General features: G+C 35.8%; 1 protein-coding gene across 4 annotated transcripts in view; it reads right to left on the bottom strand.

Moving 5' to 3' along the window:
* Window positions 1–1,912: 1,912 nt before the first annotated feature.
* Window positions 1,913–19,898, bottom strand: part of LOC104608488 (Leucine-rich repeat protein kinase family protein) — a 33,483-nt gene continuing 15,497 nt past the window's right edge. For all 4 annotated transcript variants that reach the window (XM_010274501.3, XM_088888341.1, XM_010274500.3 and 1 more), the window contains 10 exons: window positions 18,851–18,983; window positions 18,596–18,667; window positions 16,773–16,916; window positions 16,529–16,600; window positions 16,350–16,415; window positions 7,790–7,866; window positions 7,558–7,701; window positions 6,368–6,709; window positions 5,232–5,626; window positions 1,913–2,518 (listed from right to left, as the gene is read on the bottom strand). In XM_010274501.3, the coding sequence (XP_010272803.1) occupies window positions 2,207–2,518; window positions 5,232–5,626; window positions 6,368–6,709; window positions 7,558–7,701; window positions 7,790–7,866; window positions 16,350–16,415; window positions 16,529–16,600; window positions 16,773–16,916; window positions 18,596–18,667; window positions 18,851–18,983 (1,757 nt within the window). In that variant the 3' untranslated portion in view covers window positions 1,913–2,206. The remainder of the gene's footprint in view (window positions 2,519–5,231; window positions 5,627–6,367; window positions 6,710–7,557; window positions 7,702–7,789; window positions 7,867–16,349; window positions 16,416–16,528; window positions 16,601–16,772; window positions 16,917–18,595; window positions 18,668–18,850; window positions 18,984–19,898) is intronic.

Genomic DNA, 19,898 nt, shown 5'->3' with positions numbered 1-19,898 from the left:
CTACATATTTATACTACTGCTAAAAATGTGAATGATAGTGTAGAAGTTTTGTTTGACTAAAGCATCCAAATTATTGAATTTGATCTCTCTAATAGTAAGGTCAAAAATGTAAATTGAACAAATACTTTTCTTCTCATTCAAAACCTTCTCATTAAGTCTTATATTTAAGGTAATAAGTCATTCAAAACCCTTATTTATGAATTTGGTCCCTCAAGGGCTCAAGGTCACAAAATGTAATTTGAATTGCTACATTTTTGCCCATTCAATACTCTCTCACTAAGTCATATATTTAGGGTATTAGCTCCCATTATTTCATTGAATCCTATATTAATTAACCATATTAAATAAAAATAAGTGTGAGAAAAGTAATTCTTTTAATTGATGATAGAAATAAAATACAAATTTAAACCAACCCAAAAATACAGTTATGATTGGTGATGAGTTAAATTTAACCTTGTTATTATATAATAATAATAATAATAATAATAATAATAATAATAATAATAATAATAATAAAAATAATTAGAAGAAGATGAAAATACACAAAAGTATAAAAAGTACGAAAATTTTGTAGAACATATTTGGGCACATCTTTAATATTGTATAAAACAAAAAAAAAGTGTAAGAAATAAGAATAATTTTTATAACCAAAGAACTATAAAAAAATATAGAAATATATTATTTACTATCATAAAAAATTACCACCTGCATTTACTAGTAGCCATAATGGTTGCATTCTTGCCCACGTTTTTTCACTTCTTAACCTCTTCTGCTTATAATCTCCTCTTATTATAATGAACAATTACTGCCAACAGTCTAACATCTGAACATTCCTGTTCTTGGATGTTAGGTTTAGTGCAAAATGCTTCTTAATTTATTGATTTAGGAACATATAGGAGAATGTTAGAAAACAGAAATGTTCACAGCTCACAGATGAAAAATATTGATGATCAATAATCACAAATGGGGAGAGATTTTAGTAAGATAATCAGTAGCTACAACTTGTAACATTCAGAATGGAGATTATTTACGATGGAGAAGGACGTGGAAAGATAAATATTTTCCTCCTGATTGTCTAGGAGAAGCAGATCTTTAATCTAATGATGCACCATCCCATATGGAATAAAAACGGCTAGATCTCTAAAGTTTAATTAAAACCAAAACAAAGCTGCTTAGAGGGTTTTGGAATTTTTGTTCTAATTTTACAAATAGAAAACAAGGAAAACTGAACCAAATACACCCCAAGTTCAATATAATTGGTTTAATATCAGATGGGATTGGAATAGATCCATATTGGTTCAGTTCAATTATATATGAATGAAATAGATACCACTTGTAGCTAGCGCTAGGTACCAACTGTATGAATAGCAATTAACAGTTAGAGTTGAAACAATTGAGAAGACAACAGTGTTCAAATGAATAAGTAGTCAATAGGCATAAGCTGTGCTATGGAAATAATTGCCTTGTCAAGACCTTGCAAATCTTGAATTTGTAGCTACTAGCTACTACTGATTGTAAAACTTAGAACCCTCCTTTGATAATGCGAGAATGACGATGTAATTAAAACTTTCTTGGTCTACTTATCCAAAACTCACTCACCCGGTCACCCCCAAAGCAAACAGGTACAAATTGCATGCAAAGTTGCACACTAAGACTAATAAAATGCAAAGACACTGCAATTTCCTCATTCATCTGCAATTCTACTGTAGATTTTTTTTTTTTTGATAGATTGCAGTTCTACTGTAGTTCATGCTTTAGAAATAGCTAAAAATAGAATAATCAATTGGTTTTGCATGGAGAAATGGACGTCATGAAACCTGACCCAAAGCAGTCAATGGCACATTTTCTGCATGGATGTACCTGTGCAAGGAATACACAATATATATCACAATGAAAACAATTTCCTGCATGGTTCTACCTTCCAAATTCTGAATTCAAATGAACATCAGGATCAGGAGTACTATAACCACTATAACAGGAGAATTCATGTCTCTAGTGAACCCATGTTGGAGAGAAATAGGTATCAAGCTGTATGTATGTGACTGAACAGGAAGTACATGACATACTACTATTGTATTTTATCCTAGTGTTTTTTTCCTACTTTTTCTTTACATAATGGAACATGTATAATTTCCCAAGTCCAAATAAAAATAGTATGTGAATGTTCTTTTTCTAATGTCAAGGTTTACATTTAATGAAGCTTTTATTATCGTGCTTCAGACAATTGTATAGCCTCTTGGTCATGTGTTGAATCCTCAGCCCAGGAAAGGTGGCAGGACATAACTGAGAACTCTTGATTACGAATTACCTCAAGCTTCTCCCACTCTGCCCACCTCTCAGCCAGCCCCACTCCTTGCAGCATCCTTACCACTTCTGCCATCTTTGGGCGATCCTCTGGAGAGCTTTGAGTACACAATAATGCAACCTGGACAATGATTTCAACTTCTTTGGGATCATAAACTTTTAAATGGCTATCCACAATGTCATGGAGCCTTTTCTCCCTCAGCAACTTTTTGATCTGTTGCATGAACACAAACAATTGTCAGAAATATATAAGAAAGCAATTGCAAAGACAGTCTGCAACATCACTTTCTTTGGATATTATTTTCATTCCATTCAGCAGCATTTTATTTGTGATAAAAAAGGCCATTATGCAATATTGCTCCCAGCAATATGGGGTCTTGGGATGGGTGAACTGGATGCAGACCTAACCTTACGCATTTTTAGCAGCTTAGTTGTAGTAATAAGGTTATGTACCATTGAGATTTAAGGATGAATGGGAAGCAATTACATTTACATTTGCAATCAACAAGAAATTGCGATTAAAATGAGAGTATGATTTGCAACAGTAAGTAAACCTCTCTCTCTCCCTAAATTCATTCTTAGGGGGGGTGGGGGAGCGGTGTACAAGATAAAGTTTTACACTTCTCATGGGTTAACCACAAATGGACAAACTCAAAGAGAGGATATCTATCCAAAGGTGAGAAGCTAACACTCATACAAAGTGCTCTATCAAACTTACCAATTTATTACTTTTATCTGTTCACTGCCTCAATCTCTATTATCAATCAATTGGAAAAATTGAGCAAATTTATGGAGGATGGTACAAATAATGCAAAGAAACTTCACGTAGTATTGGTATTCGCCCCCTAAAGATCATGCACAAAGACTTGTTGGGAAAGTGGCTGTGGATATACAGCCTTGAAAAAGAAATGCTATGGAGGAAGCTGATTAGAGCTAACTATGGTGGAACTGATCTGGACAGGCATTCACAACCACCCCCAACATGCTTAAGGCTCTTAACAACTGGAAGGGGGTCATGAAAATTCAATGAAGATTTCTCTAAATCTATCAAATTCAAGCCCAACAAAAGAGATGGGGTTCTATTTTGGAAGGACACCTGGTACAATGTTTGACCTCTCAGTCAATCTTGTCTCAGGCAGGAAGATGCTTTGGTTAAGGATTGCTTCTAAACCTCAACTGGCTTATATGGACACCTAACCTGCAGAGGTTCAGTACTGGGAGGTTCAAGAATTGCTCTTCTGGAATCAATCAACAAGATCCATCCTTGAATTAGCCTGCATTTGATAAATAGGACAGTACTCATTTTACTATCATTTGTTAATAGCATATTTTGACTTTTTTCTTATTCCTCACTAAGATCTGTTTAATGTATGTTTAAGAAATCCACAATTGTCTGATAGTTAGGTAGAAAGATGGCAATGCACAACCCATTTTTGGGTAGTTAGGAACATGTTTCAAGGAAACCATATTCACAAGATGAAATGAGTTAAGATATTTATGCCCTCCTACTCAATTTTGTTTACAGGTTTATGCACAAATTGATGCATAGATTGGATTTTCATTTATTTTTGTTGGTAATCACTATTTCCTATTGTAAGAAAAGTTAAATCAACACTTAGCCATGTGATATCAACTTATGAAATTATTTCCAAGTTTTGTAAATGTATAGAGAAGTTCAGAGAAACCTAAAGTACCTGCACATATTTAGAGTGTTCAAAACTCAAAAAATATAAAGAAGGTAAACCACATGGATCTGAACACTGAGTTATAAAAAATAAGATTCCTTTCTTTTTAGTTTTATAGGTGCAATAGCACACTTTGACATATTGTCCCTTTTTTTTATCTCTTGAAGTGTTCTTTTTGTTTTTTCCTCTGAATCTTTTGGGATATTAACTGATCAGAAAATTTATTAAGCAACAACAACCGCTCCAATATTATCACATCAGGGCTAGTCCATCATCCTTACCCTCCCCCCCCCCCAACCCAAATGAATTGTTATTTCAGTAAGTAAATTAGTGCCATCAATTGGAAGCCACAAGACACTTTACAAGAGAGTTAATTCAACTCTTTTGTAATTCACTAATGTATTCCAGGTTTTATGATGCCAGATACAAGTCTTTGAATAAAAGTAAGATGCAGAGGTGAATGAAAGTATTACAATATGGGAAATATCATATTGGACATACAACTGGATGATAATTACTTAAATTCTTGCAATTTTAAACCTTTTAACCAAACATAGTCAAATACCAAGTTATACAACAAATTCATACTGTAGTTATTACCAACTCCATTTTGATAGAATGAGATTAATATTGTTCATGCATGGAATCTCCTTCTAGTATCACTCTACTACACCTCCATAGGTCCACAATGTTTTATTTTTATTTTTATTGTTTTTGATAAGTATAGGTCCACAATGTATTATTATGAGCCATCACACTATATTCAATTATAAACATCCATGCAACTAGGATATTAGAAAGAAAGAAAATGATAATGGAAATGTACTTGTGGGAATAGAAGTGGTACTTTTCTTTTGGAGCTAAATTACATACATTTTTTTCAATAATTAATTTGTACTGTCTACTGCAAGTAAAGCATACAACCATGATAATGAGATGACTTACATCTATCATGTGAAAACTGAATGAAATCATGCCCAGGATCCAAAACCAGCACATATGCACATAGAACATAAAGAAAGGAAAAAGGCAAAAGAAAGAACAGGAAAAGGAAGGGAAGAAGAATAAAAAGGCTACAGTATTTCATGTCACAAAGCATGTATAAGGAGATCCATTGAACCATTCAGAAAGGGATTCAAGTCAGAAAAGGAGTTAACAACTTTTTCATCAGGAAAACTGGAATTTTTAGATTAAAAGTGATATATTTCATGCAACTGGAAAGAAGAAAACTAATACTCTTACATGATCAAGCAGAAAAACATCTTCTTCCTCTTCAAGCCGTGAAAAATCTACTGCACGTTGGCCAGTCACAAGTTCAAGAAGTGTAATACCATAGCCAAACACGTCTGTTTTTTCTGATGATCTTCCTGTGGAAAGATATTCTGGTGCAATGTGGCCCATAGTCCCACGCACCTGGGTTGTAACATGAGTCAATTTTGTGTCAACCAGTCTAGCTAGTCCAAAATCACAAATAACTGCTTCAAACTCGTCATTTAGAAGGATATTAGCAGCTTTCACATCACGGTGTATAATCTTAGGATTGCAGTGCTCATGCAGATACTCCAAGCCATGAGCTGCACCAAAAGCCACACATTTTCTTGTTGACCAGTCCAGGCCCTTCTCCCCAGGTTTTAAATCTGTTGCAAAGATAAAAGAAATGAAAATATTTTCTTTATAGATAACAAACACATAGACATCACAATCTTAAACAAGTTGTTGGAGATATGGATTGAATCATAAGCCATTCAAGAGGAAGTTTATTTCGGTGATTCCCCAATCGAAAATATGTTTCTTTCATTGGGCACATCACACATAACATAGATGGCGTGTTTCATTTTGTATCAGATAATAATTTAGAAACTAACTCTAGATCCCCTACCATACATGTATCTCTAGAATTGCTTCTGGGCAATACTTTGGGATCACCAGAAGAGTGACTTACAGAAACTTTGGGCTTTCTACAGTGATATAAAAGTGTTGTGGGACCTAACAGTGTGGGTCTCGGCCCATTTATGTTATGACTTACTATTTCTTGTTTGGCTATACTTCTGTTATTAAGTGTTAATAGGCCTGGACTTCCTTATTTCAAGTTATTCCATCTGTTACTAATGAGGGGTAAAGTTGTAATCTTATTTTTTAATGTTGCCCTAATATAAATATCAGTTTGAAGGGACTAAAACATAATCTTATGTTCCTTATACTTCATGGACTAAAACATAATCTAACACCAAAATTTTAATCCTTGAGTATAAAATATAAAGAATAGAGATAAAAATATACAATTTTATGTTGACAGATTAAGATGGAAAGCTAACCCAGTTTGTGAATACATAATATTGTAAAACAGATAGCACAGAAGTGAAATTATAAAGAAATACCTCGTAAACGATATGCAACACTGAGATTTTGCATGAATGGATAAACAAGAATTCTCTCTGATGAGGTTGTACAAAACCCGATCAAGTGAAGAAGATTTCGGTGAACTGCGACACTTATCAGTTCTACTTCCCTCTGGAATGCAGCCTCTCCACCAGGATTATGATAATCAGTTAGACGCTTCACAGCAATCTTTGAATTGTCAGAGAGAACCCCTCTGTAAACTTTTCCAAAGCCCCCTTGTCCAATGACATTACTTTCATTGAAATTGTCAGTTGCAAGTTGAAGCTCACGCCATGAAAATCTTCTCAATTGTCCAAAGAAAATCTTGCACTCATCTTCACCTAGAGTGACATAAATGTTAAGAGTTTTAGCTCACAAAGAGTAGTCCCAGGATATGCTATTAAAAAATGAATAACCCTGTTTGTCATTCCAGATTTCAGAAATCATTCGTGAACAACAGATGCATGAAACAAGATGAAGTTAAATATGAAACAAAGTGACCTTGTAGAAGGTCCAAGTATGACAACAATTGTTAATTATGACCTTGATTTAACCATGAAACAGGTAAGCTGAACTCTAAAAAAAAAACACTCAAAATTAGGAAAAAGAAAAAAGGAGTGGATGAGAGTATATTTTCCCAGACTTTTATAGAGGTGTTGCTCATGAGTTAGCACTATGGGATCTCCATTAGAGATGATTTTAGAAAGAAAACAGATCAGCTGTTTGGCTTACAAGTTACAATGTTACATAAGGACCAAAGTTGACAGCTAGTCAATTTCTATGTATGATGGACCTGAGGATTGCTAAGGCTACAATATATCCTGATAACTAGAACATGTCTAAGTTTTTCCATGTGATATGATGGTTGCAAATGAAGCTCTATTCTTCTAGAGCATATGAAGCTCGCAAAGATCAAAGGATAGATATCACCAGTTGAAGAATCAATGCATACTCAAATCTTTCTTAACCCCATAGAGAGATGAAAAATCAATTCTTCCTTATGCTTTAGTTATTTTTTATTCCAACATAGAATCAACATGGCAAGAATCAATGTCAATGAATTTTTTGGTATGGATTCTTATACCTAGGATGCAGCATGAAAGTAATAGGATTAATGTCATGATGTCATTGAAAATTTCAGATTCTTAAAACACAAAAAAAAGCAGAAAGATCAGAAAATGAAAATTACCAGAAACATCAACAAAGAGATCATTTTTAATTCCATGAACTTGACGGTATCGATACACAAATACTGCCCCAATGGATAGAAGAAGAAAGGCACCACAACCTGCAGCACTGACCAGAACTCCAAGGCTAGGCTTTCTGTCTGAATCTGTCAAAGTATCAAGAATGTAGGTAACTTTTTAACATAAAAAGGGGTTGGAAGAAATTGAGATGTACAGGGATGAGAAAAATTAGACCTCGATTAGATAAGCTTGAACCTGAAAAGCAAGGGCGTGATAAGCTAGAGCCACATTCAAGATGAGTTCCTGTAAAACTGATGGACTAACCTTGCCAGTAAAGAGCCATTGAATTATAAAATAATATTCTAGATAAATACCCCTATCACATGTTTACCCACTATGTCTCTAATTTGAAGCAAATTAGACATTTCGGTAAAACTTTGATTGTGGCATAGACATGCACAAGAATATCTTTATTTTTAGACAGTTAAGGAAAAGATTTATACATAAGAATCTATTTAACAGTGAGATTCCATCTGCATGGATTTAGCAAGTTATGACACTTTCTAGTATATTGAAGTGCACTCTGTTCTCCTATTTCTCTTTTCTGGACAATTACTTCAATTTTAACTGTAAGATCTATTATTCTCTTGAATTATATCTTTCTCTTAAGATAAATTACATATAACAAATGAAACAAAAGCTCGTTTTATTCCCCACCTGAATCTTCTAGATCTTTCTTAAGAAAAGGATTACCTAACATTTCTAAGGTTTCATGCTTGGGCTTCTCGTCGTGTTGCATCAGCTAATCCATTGATAATCAACCTTATAACCTCACAAGAGCCCAATATTTGAAGTAAACCAATGCAGGTTGATGGGCACAACCCTCACTGCAACAGAATCACTTCCCAACCTGAGATCCATGCCCCAAGTGTTAGGATTCAGGCAGAGTCCAAGGCCACGAATTGCTCACTTATTGAGCTTTCTTTTTCTCTCACCAACAATTTATAATCTTTCTTTTTGTTCCTTTTGGGGTTCCTCCCTAGTACCATTTTGGTTTTTACTTTGTATTCAAGTTTGTTCTTACAGTTAAAGTTTGAGCTATATCAGTTGAATAATCAGTATGACTAAATTAAAGCAGTATTAAGGTGAGAAAGGTTAATGAGAAGAAAAAGACGAGAAAGAGATTTGGAGGAAAACTATGAGATAGGGATTTATGTCCTATTACTTCTTTTTTACAACAAGAGAAAATAGCAGAGGCTGTCAACTCAGTTCAAATCAGAGAAGAAGAACTAGGAAATGAAAGGGTGTGTTCTCTTGAGTCACACGCCCAGAAAGGATTATCTTATATATGAAAGTGTACAAGGTTATGGAAAGGACAGTTGTGCCATTCTCTTACAAGAAAGAATAAAACAAAAAAATAGTGTACATAAGTTACAACATAAAAGAGTGGTCCCAAGGGCCAAAAAAGGAAAGAAGATGTAAGAGACATAAATCAGTCTCTACACCCCCCCTCAAACTGATGCCAAGGTACGAGCATCAGTTTGTCAACTAGAAACTGGTGGCGAGCATAGGTCAGCCTTTGTGAATAAGTCAGTAAGTTGTAGGGCAGAAGACAAGTGCGGCAGAGATATATGTCCAACAGAAAACTGATCTCTAATGAAGTGGCAGTCAACCTCTATATGTTTGGTTCGCTCATGGAAGAACGGGTTGGATTAAATCTTGATAGCACTCACATTAATTGGAGATGATAAGGGGATGCCAAGGTCATCAAGGAGGACTCTTAGCCATATAATCTCACTACAGACGAATGACAAAGCTCTATACTCAGCCTCTGTAGAGGACTTGGAAACAGTCGGTTGCTTTTTACACTTCTAGGATATGAGAGAGTCACCAAGAAAAACACACCAACCAGTAATGGAGCGTCTAGTATCACGCCTCGGACCCCCAATTTTTTTTAATAATAAAAAGCATGCTAAAAGCTTCCCAAAATACCAAAATTTGAAAAAAAAACTAAAAAAAATAGAGTTTTGGCCGTTTCTAAGTGCCGATACAATACAGCCGAAACTCATATCATATCGACGATACTTTGAGCCTTGCCTGCCCAATCAGCATCTGCATAAGCGGATAAGCTAAGCAAAGGAGATGCAGGAAAGAAAATGCCATGTGAAAGTGTTCCACGAATGTATCTGATAATATGATGGACTGCAGTCATGTACGGTTGTCGAGGAGAAGAGACAAACCGACTGACTACTTAGACAACATAAGAGATATCTGGATGTCTCATGGAGAGGTAGATCAAGAGGTGTGTCAACCTATTTGTCATCACTCAGGTTTGTAGATTTCACAAGATCCATCGCATACTTGTGTTGATTAACAAAATACCCACGGGAAGAGTGAGTAACTTCTAGCCCCAAGAAATAAGTGAGATGACCAAGGTCCTTCATCTTGAAAGACTGATTGAGAAGTTGTTTCAAAGAAGAAATACTCTGATTGTCATCACCAGTAATAAGAATGTCATCCACATACAGAAGTAATAATGTAATTCGTTGAGGACGTCTCGTTATGAACAATGAATAATCTGAAGAGCTCTGTGCTAGACAATGTATGCCCTTAGCTCCAATCAGATTGATGTACAAATACATTTATTATAAATGAATAAAAGTACATCATTGCTTCATGTTAATATTGGTATGTTTCTATGTATTTACCTCTTAAACTGGACATTTATGAGATACATGTTAGTTTAGAATGTTCTCAGTTGTTGGATAGACTTAGGGAGTTTATCCTACCAAGGCTGAAACTGATGTGTTGCCAAAAAAGTTGGGACAGCTTGTCTCAATTGCTAGGTTTAGACCCGAAGCACATATAGTGTGTGTTTGGATGAAACACTGAACCCGGACCATTTTCCAATTATGCCTTGGACCTTGGAGATTGATGGGAAAAATTGGAAAGTTACACAACCCCTAGACTTGGTTATGGTACTTCACTAGGTGTTGGATTGGGTTGTTTTTGATATGTCAATCAATGAAACCATCAAGGGTCAAAACCTAGGTATGTTAGGGTAGTCTGGGAATTCACTTGAATGGGTGATCATAGTGATAGGATCGGCCCATTTTTTGGTCAAAGTGAATGATAGGGCTTACACTCTCTCTGATGGAAACCTAAACTGCCAGCAGTGTATTTCAACTATGTTTGAGATTTGGTTATACAAAATATATTTATATGATATATATTAATGTTTTATGAAAAATGATTGCAAAAGGTTTTAATTCCTGGGATCCATCTGAGTAGAGAGTGTGACACTACACCTTGCAACCAGGGGAAAGGTCCTTCTTTGTCGGGCAGTGTTTGATCATTATAGGCCGAGAGGATAAGTGTAAGAGACCATTAAGGGCTGATTACCTTGTGGGATTTATCTTACTTAAGTCCATTATCCTTGGGTCTTCATAGGATGGATGAATTCAATGATCATTTAAGTGTAAATGTTGGGCCCATATTGATCCCATATTGATGTGCTTAGGGGTTCACTGCGTTTAGTAGGGAATTTGGCCAAGCCTTTTCATAGAGGCTAGGCTGAATCCATGTGGACTTATGTAAGGTCATTGTGGGGTCCCATGCCATACAAATTAGGTCTAAGTGGGCCAAGCAACACTTTGGAATCGTGAGCCTTATAGCTGATGGGCCTAAGGCCCATAATTAATAGGATTTATTAAGTTGGCACATGAAAACTTGCTATGGGGAAATCATGGTTTGGATCTGTGTATAGAGCACCTAATCTTATAAGAAGATAAGGTATATCTCTAATTAGAGTCCATATCTAATTTAAATTTGGATTATCTCCTAATTAGATTAGGAGATAGCTCCATAAGAGATTATAAAAGAGAAGGGGGCGGACTAGTCCAAGACAACTTCATATTTTTGTAGTTTCTGGTTCTCTCTACACCTTTTTGTCTCCCAAATTTTTCTCAGTTCGACATCAGCTATCAAGGACTGATAGAGATCACTTTTCTTTTGATTTTTTTCAAGAAAAATTCAGAGGAATTTCAAGCTCACCTTCCCCAATTCAATCCAAGCAGATGGGTTGCAGTTTTACTGAAAACTGTGTTGCTAAATCAACTTCACCTATACACTACACCATCTTCAGTGGAGGCTAGTTTTAGGACTATTTAGGCATGAACTTCCACCTTGGGATCTGTGTTTGAGGTATCCGTATCAAGTACACATCTCCCTCTATGTTTGATTTAAAATCTGGTCCGGTTCAGTGCAAGACCAATCCTGAAAAATACAGTTTTTCAAAACATAGGGAATTTGATTCCTAGAAGGATTAGGACATTTTTGAAATTTCGCCCAACCATTTAGCATGGTTCGGCCATCCATATGATGGATCCTAACCCTTCCAACACTTCGGGTGAATCCTACATCTGTGACCACTGAACGAAATTTCTCAAACCAAGCCCTAGGGTCTTGTTTAAGACCATATAAGGACTTTTTAAGTCGACACACCAAGGGAGAACCATCATAGTATCCCAGTGGAGGCTTCACATAAATAGTTTCCTCGAGGTCCCCGTGTAAGAAAACATTTTTGACATCCATCTGATGAATCTCCCAGTGTTTAATTGCAAATATAGCCATCAACAGACGAACAATGATCATCTTAGCTATAGGGGCAGATGTCTCATCATAATCTATCCCATACTCCTATTTATACCCTTGTGCCACCAAATATGCCTTGTATCTATCAAGGCTCCCATCAGAACTAAGTTTCATCGAATATACCCACTTGCTTCCAATTAGAGAGGCATTTGAAGGGATAGGAACCATGTCCCAAGTATCATTATCAATAAGAGCTTGGAGCTCAATATTCATGGCTTCTTTCCAATGCAGGACTTCCATAGCCTTCCAGTGTGATGTGGGAATATCTATGATAGACAAAATAGCAGAGAAGGAGCTATGGTTTGAAGGAAAACCATAGCGGTCAAGAGGGCGAGAAACTCGAGATGAACAATGTAAAGGGGGATTAGAGGATGGTTGAGGATCATGGATAGGTGCAGGTGTACTTGCAAGATCAAGAGAAGAAGAAGAACTCATGGCTAGTGATGAAGGGGGCAGAGCGATAGGAGTCGGAGCAGCTAGCCTCTTCCTAGAATAGACATGGAGCAGTTCTGGAGTAGGAGGTGAATCAAAAGAACCTGCAGAGTCAAAAGAATACAGCATCAAATGGAAGTAGCAAGCAACTTAACAATGTGGGTAAAAAAGGAAATGTTCTCAAGAAAGTTGACATTGTGGAACACGTGAACTCGACAAGACATAGGATCATAGCAAAGGAAACCCTTATGATCAGGGCTATACCCCACAAAAGCACACATTGCTGAGTGGGAAGCAAGCTTTGTGCGCTCATGTGGTAGAAGGTGAACAAAACACACACAACCAAAGACATGAAGAACAGAAAAATCAGGTGAATGATGAAACGAGCTTCGAAAAGGAGAGGTATTATGCAAGATAGATGAAGGAAGAATGATAATAAGGTACATAACAGTGTTAGCCACCTCCACCCAAAATGAAATAGGAGCATGGGAATCATGAAGAAGGGTACAAACTATGCTCAAGATATTTTTTTCCTTGCACTTTGCCACTCCATTTTGTTGTGGAGTGCTAGGACAAGATCTCTAGGATTGAATTCCATTGTCTCTCAAAAAGTTTTGAAAGTCTTCATCAAGGTATTCACCCCCCGAGTCTGAATGGAGAACCCCAATGTTCGCATCAAATTGGTTTTTTTATCTTTGCTAAGAATGATCTGAAGGAAGAAAAAACTTCAGATTTGTTCCTCAAAAAATATATCCAAGTAAAGCGAGTACAATTATCGATAAATGTGACAAAATATTTATATCCCAACCTGGAAACAACTAGAGACGACCGAACATCACTATGTACAAGTTTAAAAGGAACAGAAGCATGTTCAACAACAGAAGGAAAAGGTGAAAACATGGATCTTACTCAAGCAACAAGAAATGCAAGGCTTATCAACATTATTAAAAGAAGTAATTTTAAAAGACAAAAATCCATCACGAAATAAAGACTCAAGTTTATTTGCATAGGGGTGACCAAGTCGCCTATGCCACAAGTGCCATACATTATTGCTACAAATAACTTCAAAACTAGGGTAGTAGTAAGCAAACAGGATGTAGAGGAAGGCCCCGGTGTCTTTTCAATTTCCAAGGCAAATAGCTGACCCAGTCTATGCCCCTTCCCTTTCACTGTCCCAATGCGTTGGTCCTGTATCAAACAACCATCATGGGAAAAGGACTGACCAATGTGTGCCCCTGTCATATGGTTAGAGGCCCCAGAATCAATGATCCATAAGTGACTAGGAGAGGAACAATAATAGGATGACTCACCAGAAAGACCGATGGCTAAAAATGCATAGGAAATAGCTGAGGATACTAGTTGCCACATTCTTTCTTCTATAAGAGCTCCAAAATTTTCCTCCATTCCTACTGAAGTTGTACTCCCTATATTTTCACCTTCATTTGTCGTCTGGAAAGCCTTATGTTACTCTTCTTAGAACTTGAACCATTTCCCTTTGCTAGTCAGGTAGGACACTCAGGAATAATATACCCATGTTGCTTGCAATAGGTACAAAATTTTTTTCTTCCGACAGTGTGGGATAACATGTTCATATTCCTTGCATTCATAACACTATACTCGGGACAAGTCCTTCTTGGGCTTAGATTTGTTTATTAGAAAGGTTATTTCTAGAATCAAATTTTGACCTCAAGGTCAATTGAGTAATGAGTCTAGTTTCTTCCATAAGAAGTTCCCCCAAAACTATGTCAAGTGTGGGAGGAGTGCCCCTACTGAGAATGTTGGACCTTACAGTCTCCTATTCAGGTCCCTGATGCATTAGAAAATGCATAATCTTCCTCCTATCAAAATGTTCCTTCAGATTTTTTATGCAGCAAGCAGAAGTGGTTTCACCCATGTGAACTAATTCATATTCTATCCACAAATTCACAAACCCAGCATAGTACTCTTGTATTTTCTTCTCACCCTGACTATAAGAAAAAATCTGTCTCAATCTAATATTGACAAGAGATGTTGGACTGTTGGTATACCTTTCCAACGTAGTTGAACATCTCAGTAACAGTCCGATAACTTCTCATTGGAATAGCAATCTCAGTTTCAACAAAGCCAAGAAGCCAAGACACTACATTGGCATTGTCGATCTTCCATTGTTTCAGCCCCTTGGAATCAGATTCATCGGTTGTTTTGTGGAATCATCAACGAATCCCCATAGGCCATTTCCCTCAACATAGAACTGGAAATGGAATTTCCAGAAGGCATAGTTTGTCCCATTGAGCTTTAGTGGTAGAATATCCCTTTTCTCCATGGCCATTTCAGCAATGAATAAACAAAAACTTAAGAAAGTAGAGTAGCCGAAGGTCCAAAAGAAATAAAAACTTGATGGGATATGTGTGTCCAATCACACATCACAAGGAGGAAGCAAAACCCAATAAAAAACAGCCACCCAAAATTTTCGAACTGATAACAGTTCAAAAGAGGTAAGTTTCCTGGACTGTCAAACAAGAAGGGCAGAACACCCTTCAAATGTAATCTGAACTAGAACTAAATTATAGATCTATATAAATCTGACCTAGGCGACTTCAGATCTTAAATTTCACAGTGTTAGAAGTAGCTGATTGAGAGATAGAGAGGAAACCCTATTGCTGATGGCAATCTTCCAGAGAAAGAACAACAAAGTTGTGCTGATCAGTACAGCAACCTAAGAGATCCAAAGTTGAAGTAGATGGGTCGATCTCACAGACCAAAACAGATTTCAATCAAGAACAGGTTGGAAAAAAAAAAAAAAAAAACTTAATCTGATACCATGTCAATTCAGTTCAAATCAAAGAAGAAGAACTAGGAAATGAAAGGGTGTGTGTTCTCTTGAGTCACACACCTAGAAAGGATTATCTTATATATGAAAGTGTACAAGGTTATGGAAAGGACAGTTGTGCCCTTCTCTTACAAGAAAGAATAAAACAAAGAAATAGTTACATATGTTACAACATAAAAAAGTGGTCCCAAGGGCCAAAAAAGGAAAGAAGATAATAAGAGACATGAATCAGTCTCTACAGTGATTATGAGTTTGATGATCAAAAGAAAAATGCCAAAAAGAGTGAAATGAAAAGAAAACAAGAGTATGAGAAAAAAAAATAAGAGGATAGAGTTGTGTATGGGGGTGTTATTTTAATCTGATTATACACCCATTTGATTGGTATTTATATATGAGAGACTTAAAATTACAACCCTGATTTTAATTAGAAACTCCCCTTGCTAGATTAATTAAATAGAAAAACAAAACATCCTTGGATATATGGCCAGCTCTCAACACAGAGAAATTCATATATTACCATGTCTGTTATACATCTCAGCCTACAATAATCCCATAGAGTAATATAGATCGGACACCTATTTCTCAACAATCACCATAAAAATTGCCAATTTATGAGGAGAAAAATATATTAAATTGTAGTATTTTATTGCCTACCAGGACACAACATGCTTAGAAAAATAAAGAAAGGAAGTAAAGACAAATTTACAGAACGAAAAAGCCTTGAGAGATTATGGTTCCATAAAACAAAAAAATTAAAGAAAGTCTCAGACAGATAAATTATAACTTTGTAACCCTTGTAGTACAAACATGTATGCTTAGCAGAAAAATCATAATTGGACAAGCAAGACTATGATAGGTATAACAAAATGAAATGAAAGAAGAATTAAGTGGTTGATTTACTTGAATATTGGAACTGAAAACAGTCTCGATGGAATTTGTCCACTAAGATCATTGGATGAAAGATCTCTGTGACAACAATAAAAGATAATTATTATGTATAGCACAGACTAGAAGAGGGGCAATAAATAAGAAGGAATATAAACTAAAACAATACTAGAAGGTGCATAGGGATTCCTCACAGTTCTTTTAACCGCGTAATATTTGCAATCGAATCTGGAATAGATCCACTTAACTTGTTCTCACTTATTATTCTGACTCAAAGATCAAACAAAACAAAATTTTGCAAACCATGGTTAAGTTTATAAGTTGACTTGCATCAAGAGAAAATGCACTTAGAAGGTACAGTTTCCATGAACTTGATATTAACTGTAGCTCTTAGGAGATAAAGCATCAAAAAGCTCATGAAGAAAATAGCAGGCTTACAAATGTTTTAGGCTGAACAATTGACCCCAAGTTTTAGGTATAGATCCACTGAACCTATTGTTTCCAAGATTCAGGTATTCCAGGTGCTCCATACTACCAAGGTAATCAGGTAACACACCAGACAGATGATTATTCTGCAGCTCCCTGCATGATGTAAATGTTTATGATAATGCCTCTCTGAATAACAAATGCACCACCCACAATCAAGTTTGCAGCCCAGCACTCAGGGGAATGAGCCAATAATTGAATCTACAACATTTCAACTTGTCATCTGTTGCACTTTTCATATCATTGAATCTATGCAGACATAAATCGGTTTTCCCCAGGACAAAGCCATGGAAATTGTTCGAAAGAGAAATATGTCTTCATAAGATTTTTATAAAATAAGTAAAATAGGGTTTTTCTAAATAATAAAGACACCATTTTTCTTTGTTTTTCTTTTAAGACATAATTCACATGAGGAGAGACATCAATTGCTCTGCTGATCTTTTAATTTCTTCTTTGCTGCATGAATCAACAAAATTTACATATTGTAGGCTTCCATAACCTATCATCTAGAGAGAGGAGATACAAATGGATAAATATAAATACTTATAAATGCCTTCTATACTGTTTTAGCTGATGGGACCTTCCCCTGATTGGCAGATAATATTGTACCAGTGCTTCTTAATTGATGATGAAGTAGTGTAGTAGTTTAATGATTGGCAGGGGTAATGGGGCCCAGCATTTCCAGACTTCCAGTTTCCTACTATAAATAAAATTACAGCAAGGTATAAATACAAGGCAAACTACAGATGGCCAGAGTAGATTATATCTGATTGAATCTTTATAATTCACTCCCAGACCCATGAATTCTTCCCTACAGAAGATTCTGTCTTGTCACTCCTGTCTTTGCTATAGTGTCAGCCAACTAGCTCATAATTGGAAATCCTTGAGACCCATCAGAGTGAGCAGTTTGCTTGAAAGAACCATCACCATCAGTTACATGAATCTGTTTCGTCGATCCGTTCTATTTAAAGCCATATCCACTGTTAAATTATTAGTGCTTAAATCATTTCTTACTAGTTCTACCCATGTCCTTTTTGGTCTACCCCTAGCTCTTCTAGCCCCTTCCACTTGTACCAAATCACTTCTAACTAGAGTTGTTAGTGTTCTTCTGTGCATGTGACCAAACCATTTTATCTACTCTCTCTTCAAAGCTCTTCTAGCCCCTTCCACTTGTACCAAATCAGTTCTAACTAGAGTTAGTGTTCTTCTGTGCATGTGACCAAACCATTTTAGTCTATTCTCTCTTCCTCTCTCATTTTATCACCTATTGGAGCTACTCCTAGGTTTCTACGGATGGATTCATTCCTAACCCAATCCTTTCTAGTTTTTCCACTCATCCATCTTAGCATTCACATTTCTGCCACACTCAGTTTCTGAACATGTTGTTTCTTGACTTCCCAACACTCTGTTCCATACAACATAGCTGGCCTTACAACTGTTTTATAGAATTTTCCTTTTAATCTAAGTGGTATTCTCCTATCACACAAAAGTCCAGATGCACCCTTCCATTTTGCCCAACCTGCTCTAATTTTTTGGGTGACATCATCCTCAATCCCTCCCTTGTTATGAATTATTGAACTAAGGTACTGGAAATGGTCACATTGAGTCACCTGAAAGAATCATATACTAATTTCAGTAAAAACCATATCTACAACATCTAGTTATTACCAAAAACAAAAATATATTCAACCAAGCACCTTATATTGGTGAAAAAAAATTACACATGTACCAACTAATCATAAAGAAAGTGCTAATGTGTCAATATAGGAACTTACAAGCTGATTAAAAACTTCAATTTGGTAATTGACTGTGAAAGAGTTCCTGAAAATCCATTTGATGATAGACTCCTGCAAGGGTGGGCATTCGTAAACTAAATGTACTGCAAAATATACACAAGTTGAACAAATGCCAAAAATCAAACATGAAGATGGAAAAGACATGGTAGTCATTAACCTTTAGCTCATTGATGTACCAGTATACCACTGAAATGACATATATTCTTAGATAAATACAGGAGTAAAAGCACTCACAGGGCTATAACCTTTCCATTCCTACAAGTGACATGAGACCAGCTAAAACATGGGTTCACAAAATACGTATTCCAATCAGTAATTCTTTTATTGGTATCATTCAGATCCTTCAGAAACTCGACTAAAGCTTCACCTGAAACATTTCATCGAAAAGAAAGAACCATTCCATCAAGCTCAATAGATGAGAGAATTAAGGATATCTACCAAAAGCACAAATCCAATCCATACCAGAAAATACAACATTTTTGTTACTTAACCAGCCTTCAGAAGAAATAAATACATTGGGTACACTAATCAGTAAGATTGATAAATTAGCAATTAATGCAAGAAATGCCAATTGGAAAGCAATAATCATGCTTCTAATCCTCCAAGCTACAAACTAATGAACTATACCATTTGATATCTCTCCTCATCCAAAAAATTTTTAACATAATAAAATGCATCATGGAAGGATTTGACTATGAATCCATTGATCCTAAAGGACTTATTACCACTTTACTCGGACTAGGGAAATTTATATTTACTTCATAAACAGACATGCTGGATCATCCAAAAAAATTTTAACATAATAAAATGCATCATGGAAGGATTTGACTATGAATCCATTGATCCTAAAGGACTTATTACCACTTTACTCGGACTAGGGAAATTTATATTTACTTCATAAACAGACATGCTGGATCATGCATCTATCAATCTATAGATAGAGATTGAAATAATTCACACCTTGGATGTTTCACAGATGGTGATGGTATCAACTCATATGGCCAACCAAGATTCAAGAAAGAAATGGTAGCAGAAAATAAAGCAAATGATATTTAACAAATTCTCCTTTCAGGATAATGAATTCTTTGTTCTCTCATGAAAAATCATGAATGAGGTCCTACATAGAAGAAATGCCTTATGAGTTCTTAAACTTCATTTGGTATTATGCATCTTGTAAGGATAGGGTTATATTATTGGAGGACTTATAGTGGAGGAAAATGCCTTTATAAGATAACTACCCTTATTTTTATTCACTCCATATAGCCCATTGTATAGTGATGTA

Source organism: Nelumbo nucifera, chromosome 5 (genome assembly GCF_055504915.1).
Source record: "Nelumbo nucifera cultivar China Antique chromosome 5, China Antique-T2T, whole genome shotgun sequence".
Classification (NCBI taxonomy): domain Eukaryota; kingdom Viridiplantae; phylum Streptophyta; class Magnoliopsida; order Proteales; family Nelumbonaceae; genus Nelumbo; species Nelumbo nucifera.
This window is presented reverse-complemented; position numbering and strand designations above follow the sequence as displayed.